Source organism: Procambarus clarkii, chromosome 28 (assembly GCF_040958095.1).
Source record: "Procambarus clarkii isolate CNS0578487 chromosome 28, FALCON_Pclarkii_2.0, whole genome shotgun sequence".
Classification (NCBI taxonomy): Eukaryota; Metazoa; Arthropoda; class Malacostraca; order Decapoda; family Cambaridae; genus Procambarus; species Procambarus clarkii.
Window position 1 is genome coordinate 17,113,748 of NC_091177.1, and position 10,058 is coordinate 17,123,805.

Here is a 10,058-nt window from a genome sequence, read left to right on the forward strand (position 1 = left end):
TGAGTGGACTGTTAGAGTTGGCATTGACTGATGAACTGACTTAACCGAAGATGTTAATTAACTGTTGGACTGGCTGGGCTGTTGGACTGGCTCAGCCGTTTGACTGGCTCGGCCGTTTGAATGGTTCAGTTACGGGAATGCTCAAGCAGTGGCAACCTCAACACTGAATTACTCAACCATTAAATATTGTATGACTCTTTTTATGTTTAGTTCTGTACAGAGGAGGATATAGGAACAGACGACCTCTGACTCCTGTCAGGAGGCTGAGAGCTTTTCCTTCCCGTAGCTCATGGTAAGCCTGACCCTGCTAGTTTTCCCAGCAACACGACCAGCCAATCGGTTAATAACCAGGTATCTAATTACATATCAGTACTCATCGGTACATCAGAGTAAATCAGTACTCCTTCACCGTCTAAGACAGAAACGATTAACCTTCAGTAGGTCAGCCTTAGGCTTAGGACCCGTACAGGAATACCTCTAGTAAAAAAAAAAAAATCACTTACCAGGAGGCCTGGTCGACGACCGGGCCGCGGGGACACTAAGCCCCGGAAGCACCTCAAGGTAGCCTCAAGGTAGCACTAGCACCATAGAGGCGTCACCACCGCCATTAAGGAAAACACAACCGTCACGTCACCATGACAAGAATAAGTAGCACCGGCGTGGAATCCTCATCAAAGCTAAGCTTGTAAAGAGCAAATGTTTGCAACAAGACAAGTGTTTGAATCAATAGGACTAATCAACGAGGACAGGTTATCGCAACTCTGCCTCGCAATCCTACACGAGAGAGTGAAAAGAGGGAACATGATCACTCAATATAAAATAAAGAGAGAGAGAATATAGTTATGTTGGAGATGGACAGCCTCTCTAAAGTGATAGAAAATACATCAATAGGACACAGATGGACGCTGCAAACAAGTCGTGTGAAATACAAGAAAATACTCGCACTCGCAGGAGGTCAACAAGTGGACTGCGCCGCCTGGCGATGAGGGCGCCGCCTCCACCCACAACGTCAACACCAAGTACTACAAAGGACTCGAACGACAGGAAAACTACACACGCTAACACCAGGTACACCTGATGAGCACGGTGGGTGTTAATTTGGAGGTCGATCACCCCGGACGCTTGGTGAGATGATGGTGAGCTGCATCAACACCACCGTCACCACCACCACCACCATCACCACCACCACCTACCACTACTGCCTCGGGCAGCGTCAGACCTGAGTCAGCGGGAGGGAGGCGATGGTCATTCACCATAACCCCCATTGGTCGTAATGACGTGTACCAGTTAGCTGGTGATGGGGTGTCGTGGTGGAGGTGTGGGGTGGGGGGGTGGAGGGTGTAAGGGGAAGTGGGTGGAGGAGGGTGTGTTATGGATAAGATTTGGGCGGATTGTGTTAGAGGAAGAGGTTGGTGAGGATCAGGTGTGGAGGGGTTGTGGGGGGTTGGTGTCATCCTCCGGAGCGTGAGATGTTTCTGGGAGGATGAGGTTTTGGGAGGAAAATGGTGTGAGGAATAGTGGTTGGAGGAGGGAGGGAATTATCAGGCGAAAACACGAAGCCACCACGACTATAGAGCACAGGAAAGGGGTCAGGATAAGGATTTGGGATGGGACAGGGGAAAGGAATGGCGACCAACCACTTGGACGGTCGGGGATTGAACGCCGACCGGCATGAAGCGAGACCGTCGCTCTACCGTCCAGTCCAAGTGGTTGATATTAGAAGCCTTAAAACACAAACATCGTGAGTTGTGAGGATGGCGGGTGGTGAAGGTGAAGGTTGTGAGTTGTGAGGATGGCGGGTGGGGAAGGTTGTGTGTTGTGAGGATGGTGGGTGGTGAAGGTTGTGTGTTGTGAGGATGGTGGGTGGTGACGGTTGTGAGTTGTGAGGATGGTGGGTGGTGAAGGTTGTGTGTTGTGAGGATGGTGGGTGGTGAAGGTAATGAGTTGTGAGGATGGTGGGTGGTGAAGGTTGTGTGTTGTGAGGATGGTGGGTGGTGAAGGTTGTGTGTTGTGAGGATGGTGGGTGGTGAAGGTTGTGTGTTGTGAGGATGGCGGGTGGTGAAGGTTATGAGTTGTGAGGATGGTGGGTGGTGAAGGTTGTGTGTTGTGAGGATGGCGGGTGGTGAAGGTTATGAGTTGTGAGGATGGCGGGTGGTGAAGGTTGTGTGTTGTGAGGATGGTGGGTGGTGAAGGTTGTGAGTTGTGAGGATGGTGGGTGGTGAAGGTTGTGTGTTGTGAGGATGGTGGGTGGTGAAGGTTGTGAGTTGTGAGGATGGTGGGTGGTGAAGGTTGTGTGTTGTGAGGATGGTGGGTGGTGAAGGTAATGAGTTGTGAGGATGGTGGGTGGTGAAGGTTGTGTGTTGTGAGGATGGTGGGTGGTGAAGGTTGTGAGTTGTGAGGATGGTGGGTGGTGACGGTGAAGGTTGTGTGTTGTGAGGATGGCGGGTGGTGAAGGTTGTGTGTTGTGAGGATGGTGGGTGAAGGTTATGAGTTGTGAGGATGGCGGGTGGTGAAGGTTGTGAGTTGTGAGGATGGTGGGTGGTGAAGGTTGTGTGTTGTGAGGATGGTGGGTGGTGAAGGTTGTGTGTTGTGAGGATGGTGGGTGGTGAAGGTTGTGAGTTGTGAGGATGGTGGGTGGTGAAGGTTGTGTGTTGTGAGGATGGTGGGTGGTGAAGGTTGTGAGTTGTGAGGATGGTGGGTGGTGAAGGTGAAGGATGTGTTCGTCTGTGCGCCGACTCCTCACGGCTCACTCTCACTAACTAGTGTGCTCACCCAGCCTTACAAGGATGATGTCCAGCCGGTCGGGTGTACTGATGTCCAGCCGGTCGGGTGTACTGATGTCCAGCCGATCGGGTGTACTGATGTCCAGCCGGTCGGGTGTACTGATGTCCAGCCGGTCGGATGTACTGATGTCCAGCCGGTCGGGTGAACTGATGTCCAGCCGGTCGGGTGTACTGATGTCCAGCCGGTCGGGTGTACTGATGTCCAGCCGGTCGGGTGTACTGATGTACGAAAGGTCGGGTGTACTGATGTACGAACGGTCGGGTGTACTGATGTACGAACGGTCGGGTATACTGATGTACGAACGGTCGGGTGTACTGATGTACGAACAGTCGGGTGTACTGATGTACGAACAGTCGGGTGTACTGATGTACGAACGGTCGGGTGTACTGATGTCCAGCCGGTCGGGTGTACTGATGTCCAGCCGGCCGGGTGTACTGATGTCCAGCCGGTCGGGTGTACTGATGTCCAGCCGGTCGGGTGTACTGATGTCCAGCCGGTCGGGTGTACTGATGTCCAGCCGGTCGGGTGTACTGATGTCCAGCCGGTCGGGTGTACTGATGTACGAAAGGTCGGGTGTACTGATGTACGAACGGTCGGGTCTACTGATGTACGAACGGTCGGGTCTACTGATGTACGAACGGTCGGGTCTACTGATGTACGAACGGTCGGGTGTACTGATGTACGAACGGTCGGGTATACTGATGTACGAACGGTCGGGTGTACTGATGTACGAACAGTCGGGTGTACTGATGTACGAACGGTCGGGTGTACTGATGTACGAACGGTCGGGTGTACTGATGTACGAACAGTCGGGTGTACTAATGTACGAACGGTCGGGTGTACTGATGTACGAACAGTTGGGTGTACTAATGTACGAACGGTCGGGTGTACTGATGTACGAACGGTCGGGTGTACTGATGTACGAACGGCTGGGTGTACTGATGTACGAACGGCTGGGTGTACTGATGTACGAACGGCTGGGTGTACTGATGTACGAACGGCTGGGTGAACGCGGGTCGGACGGTCGGGTGGTCGTCGGGTGGACGCAGGTGGTCGTCGGGTGGACGCGGGTGGTCGTCGGGTGGACGCGGGTCGGACGGTCGGGTGGTCGTCGGGTGGACGCGGGTGCTCGTCGGGTGGACGCGGGTCGGACGGTCGGGTGGACGCGGGTCGGACGGTCGGGTGGTCGTCGGGTGGACGCGGGTGGTCGTCGGGTGGGCGCGGGTGGTCGTCGGGTGGACGCGGGTGGTCGTCGGGTGGACGCGGGTGGTCGTCGGGTGGACGCGGGTGGTCGTCGGGTTGACGCGGGTGGTCGTCGGGTGGACGCGGGTGGACGCGGGTGGTCGTCGGGTGGACGCGGGTGGTCGTCGGGTGGACGCGGGTGGTCGTCGGGTTGACGCGAGTGGTCGTCGGGTGGACGCGGGTGGTCGTCGGGTGGACGCGGGTGGTCGTCGGGTGGACGCGGGTGGTCGTCGGGTGGACGCGGGTGGTCGTCGGGTGGACGCGGGTGGTCGTCGGGTTGACGCGGGTGGTCATCGGGTGGACGCGGGTGGTCGTCGGGTGGACGCGGGTGGTCGTCGGGTGGACGCGGGTGGTCGTCGGGTGGACGCGGGTGGTCGTCGGGTGGACGTAGGTGGTCGTCGGGTGGACGCGGGTCGGACGGTCGGGTGGACGCGGGTGGTCGTCGGGTGGACGCGGGTGGTCGTCAGGTGGACGCGGGTGGTCGTCGGGTGGACGCGGGTGGTCGTCGGGTGGACGCGGGTGGTCGTCGGGTGGACGCGGGTCGGACGGTCGGGTGGACGCGGGTGGTCGTTGGGTTGACGCGGGTGGACGCGTCAACGTACAAATTACATAGCACTATGAAAAATAAGAACTTACAGAAATCCACGTTTTTTATATGTCGTTTAATAATGTTAGGTGGGTGGCTTGGGTTCGTGCGATTCTGGTTAGGTTAGAACGTGTTATTTTGTACGTTCAGGATAATTAACATCTCTCTATTCTTAAAAACTTTTCCATACCCTTAGAATTATGCTTATTCTCTCTTTATTGTATTTTAGGATTAGAACTATACTATAAATTTCTTTTCAAATATGAAAATTATAAATTATTAATTGAGACGTGAAAAGAATAAATAAAAATACAAATGAATCTTCTCCGTTATGCCCTTGGTCGCTTAGAAGCTTTCAAAATCTTCGATTTTTCCTAAGCTCTCTTCAGTCGTACAATCAGTGGCGAACATTTCCAGAGTCGCTGTATTAATTGGTCCTTAGTGGACACCTGCCCGAAGCTCTGTTCACTCCATAACGAGTCTCGCTGTTTCGCTGTTACACATCTAAGTCTAATTAAGAGAAAGAAGAGGAAACCCGATGCCATAATGTGGAACGATTCTCTCTCTGCCGCTCGCAAACATTCCTGGAATATTAAGCAGTTGGTAAATAATGAGCAGTCACACGTCAAGCTCCGCTATTCACCTGGTGACGTATATATGTAAGCAATTATGTAAAACTCTCTGTGTCGTTATGTGTACTAGATGGTCCAGTCTCCGTTGGTTTTGTCTGGCTGGCCTGTGCAAGGAATTCAGGTGCAAGTGTGGATTTCTTCAGGATGCAACCCGCCACCGTTGGCTGACTTCCAGGTACCTACTCTGCTAGGAGTAAAAAGGCTTTAGGTGTAAAGAATCGGACCAAAATGACTGGATCAACTGGATTGTAGGCCTGCAGGCCGCTCCAAGCAACAGCCTGTTAGACCAAGTTATCACGCGTCAAGTTTGGCCACAGGCTGGATTTTGGGTCGTAGAAGAACTCCAGAACCTCTTACAGGTAAACGCCACGTTTACTCCTGTGAGATAATGGAGCTTTGGAGTATTTGGTCATGAGCCGCCTGCTCTGATCACGGCACTACACTGCTTGTTTATGCTTAGTGTGTGTGTGTGTATTATTTTATATATACATACATACATAAAGTGTGTGTGTGTGTGTATATTATTGAATATGACAGAAAGGATATGACAGACCAATATGAATATGACAGACCAATATGAATATGACAGACCAGTGATTCTAGCATGAATATTCTCTATATTCATTATGCTCTTCAATATGACATAATATTAAACAAACACATTATTTGCCTTAATTTGTTATATAAAGATGCTCTATGATCCTTATATCTAAATGATTGTCATATACAGCGTCCTCATTTTCCTGTGTTGCCTGACTCTGGTGTTCTCTCCACAGTACGACCCCCGGGCGGCCTTAGACTCTATGGTGAGTAATGATTGGCTTCTCTGTAACTCCTCCCAGTCTCCCTTCTAGATTATCTAGAGTATTTTTTGTATTCATATAATCCTGAATGTTTACTTGAGATTATCGTGCCTGTTCTAAATGATTTAGCATTATAGACTAAATGTTGTTTGACTTTACTGCACATGATCTATAGCCTTATACTCTAAATAGTCTAGAATACTCTACCCTATATAGTCCAGAAGGATTTATTTTAGTGCTAAATTTGTCTTCCAGAAGATCTAGTTTACTTAAGTCAATGTGGTTTACATTGTTTAATGTAAACCAGCTTACATGGTTTGGTGTTGGGCTGATGCCTACCAATCTCTCAATTGTTACTGATGTAACCATAAGAACTTAACTGACCATCCAGCAAGTATACTTTAGAACTGGGCTAGTAGATAAATTATGTGTGTGTATACATCGAGAAGTGGAGTACATATTTGGGTGTGTATACCCCTGTGAGGGATCGAGATTACTTATTTCTCCTCTTCAGACCACAAGAAATATAACATTTCATTGCAATGAAGTAATATTGATCTTCTAACAAAAAACAAGTTCTTTGTGGAATTAATTAATGTCCTTGACTGTCCGAGTGGAGTTTACCTCTCCGAAGGCTTTATTGGAAAGTTTACATAACAAGTGTCTAGTTTCTTAAATTCTGGGGATGAAACTTGATCATTCCTTATGATTTCTCTTGTGCGAAATATTTTTAAAAGAAACAATACTATAAATGAAGAAAGATCGCCCCCCCCCACACACACACTCACACTCATACTATCACTCACTCACACTTTCTTTCGAGTGTCAACAGGGAGCAGAATGGGACAAGAAGGGAAACCACGAATGTATGGGAGGATAAAGATAATATAATGAATGGGAGTGTCAAGAAGAGAGAGGGATTACCCAGAGAGACATTAAAGGCAATGATTTAACCGGTTCTACAGTAGGTGAGATGTGAGGGGAAGTGAACTCCAGGAGATAAACAACAAGCAAACTCGAGGTAACCAAGAAACAAGCACGAGGTAAACAAGCGCAAGGTTGCCAATTAACATGTGCTAAATAACCAGTTAACAAGCTAGTTAACAAGCTAATTTAACAAGCTCGTTAAACAGTAAACAAACTCAAGGTAAATATTTAACAATCGTGAATTAACCAAAAAACAGTGGCGATGAAACAAATAAACAACCGCGAGATGACCAGTAAACAAGCGCGAAAAAAAAACAATAAATTAGCCCGAGGTAAACAATAAACAAAAGCGAGGTAAACAATAACAAACACGAGGTTTACAATAAACAAGCTCTAGGTAAACGATAAATAAGTGTGAGACAAATAATAAAACTCGAGGTAAACAATAAACAAACACAAAGTAAACAAGCAAGTGTGAGATAAACAACCGGCAGGTAAACAATAAACAAGTGTGAGATAAGGAAACATCCACGAGATAAACAATAAACAAGCAAGAGGTAAACAAACAAATGCGAGATATATATTAAGCAAACTCGAAATAAAAAATAAACAAGGGCAGGATAAAGAGTAAATCAAAGAAAGAAAGAAACAAGTTCGAGGTAAACAATAAAGCAAACACAAAATATATAATAACGAAGAGCGAAATAAAAATTAAACAACGTCAGGGAAACAATAACATTACGCGGAGTAAACAAGCAAGCGGGAGATAAACAATAAACAAGTGAGAGAGGAAAACAATTAACGAGTGCGAATTAAGTAAACAAGCGCGAGATAAAGATTTAAACGCGAAGTAAACAATAAACAGGAGCGAGGTAAATCAAAAGGCGCGAGGAAAATAAACACGTTCAGGGTAAACAATAAACAAGCTCGAAGCAAACAATATATAAGCAAGAGGCAAACACTAATCTTGAGGAAAACAATAAAAAAACACGAGGTAACTAATAAACAAGCGCGAAGCAAAGAAACAGGTGTGAGATAAACAATGAACAGGAGCGAGGTAAACAAAAAACAGGAGCGAGGCAAACAAGAAACAGCAGCGAGGTAAACAATAAACAGGAGCGAGGTAAACAATAAACAAGGTAGAAGGTGAGACGGTGCCAACAAAAAAGGTCCCGGAACCGGTCACTAAGCAGCGGAGAGCCAGTTTCCCGCCAAGACTTCCCGCCCTCAAGATATGGCATACAATTTTTTGCTTAATTAAGTAACGTTTGAATGATATCGTAGCCCATCACCGTCACTGCTACGATAGCCTCTCCCTTCACCATCACTGCTACTGTAGCCCCTCCCACACCATCACTACTACGGAAACCCCTCCCATACCATCACCGCTAATGTAGTCCCTCCCACCACCATCAACGCTACTGTAGTCCCTCCCACCACCATCACTACTACGGTAGCCCCTCCCACCACCATCACATCTACTGTAGCCCCTCCCACCACCTTCACATCTACTGTAGCCCCTCCCACCACCATCACATCTACGGTAGCCCCTCCCACCACCATCACATCTACTGTAGCCCCTCCCACCACCTTCACATCTACTGTAGCCCCTCCCACCACCATCACATCTACTGTAGCCCCTCCCACCACCTTCACATCTACTGTAGCCCCTCCCACCACCTTCACTGCTAACATAGTCCTTTCCCACTATCTCCCAAAAAATGGCCCCCTGGAGAAATTCCATCTTTCCCGGCATCAGTCCTCTCCTAAGCTGTCTCCCGCTTCATTTCGCCTCCACTTTACCTGCCCCAAAAGCTTTTGTTTTACACATATTTTGTTTTCTTATTTAAATTTATGTCTTGACGCTCTTAAAGGGCGGCATTATAATTGATGAAAGGTTTCAACTTGGGTCAAAAACAGTAATGACAATAGTGGATATTTACCTTCAGACCGTGGGATTTTGAGTCTTGAATTTTGCTTTAATTTTTCAACTAGATTTTGTTTGTTTGTGTACTTGATATATGGGATTTTAGGAGGACGTTATTGTTGTTGATTTTCTCCAACTGCAGCGGTTCTTGAAGTCACTTACTGTATTCTCGTCAAACACCATCTCTCCAACATCCTCCCCATCCCTCCAACACCCTCCCTCCGTCACCATCTCTCCAACATCCTCCCTTCGTCCCCATCCCTCCAACACCCTCCCTCCGTCACCATCTCTCCAACACCCTCCCTCCGTCACCATCTCTCCAACACCAGTCTCCCAACAGCAACAAGAGCAGCCTCCAACACCACCACCAGCCCTCCGACACTGCTGCAACACTCCACCATAACATACTCTGCAGCACAACCAACACTCCCTCAAGGGTCATTATATTCACTATCCCCTTCAGTAATAACGATCGTCCCAGAAACATTATCAGCACTATCAGCAACACTACATCCACCAGCAACACCACATCCACCAGCAACACCACATCCATCAGCAACACCACATCCACCAGTAACACCACATCCACCAGCAACACCACATCCATCAGCAACACCACACCCACCAGTAACACCACATCCACCAGCAACACCACATCCATCAGCAACACCACATCCACCAGCAACACCACATCAACCAGCAACACCACATCCACCAGCAACACCAAATCCATCAGCAACACCACATCCATCAGCAACACCACATCCACCAGCAACACTACATCCACCAGCAACACCACATCCATCAGCAACACCACATCCATCAGCAACACCACATCCACCAGCAACACCACATCCACCAGCAACACCACATCCACCAGCAACACCACATCCATCAGCAACACCACATCCACCAGCAACACCACATCCACCAGCAACACCACATCCATCAGCAACACCACATCCACCAGCAACACCACATCCATCAGCAACACCACATCCACCAGCAACACCACATCCACCAGCAACACCACATCCATCAGCAACAACACCTTCAACACCCTCCAACAACACCAACACCCTCCAACAACACCAACACCCTCCAACAACACCCCAAACACCCTTCAACAGTACCCCAAAAACCCTTCAATAACACTT

General features: G+C 48.7%; 1 protein-coding gene across 4 annotated transcripts in view; it reads left to right on the forward strand.

Annotated features, from left to right (window-relative positions):
- Nucleotides 1-10,058, forward strand: part of LOC123754899 (POU domain, class 6, transcription factor 2) — a 1,116,985-nt gene that overhangs the window by 722,072 nt on the left and 384,855 nt on the right. For all 4 annotated transcript variants that reach the window (XM_069332920.1, XM_069332921.1, XM_069332922.1 and 1 more), the window contains one exon: nucleotides 6,021-6,050. In XM_069332920.1, coding sequence (XP_069189021.1) covers nucleotides 6,021-6,050 — 30 coding nt within the window. The remainder of the gene's footprint in view (nucleotides 1-6,020; nucleotides 6,051-10,058) is intronic.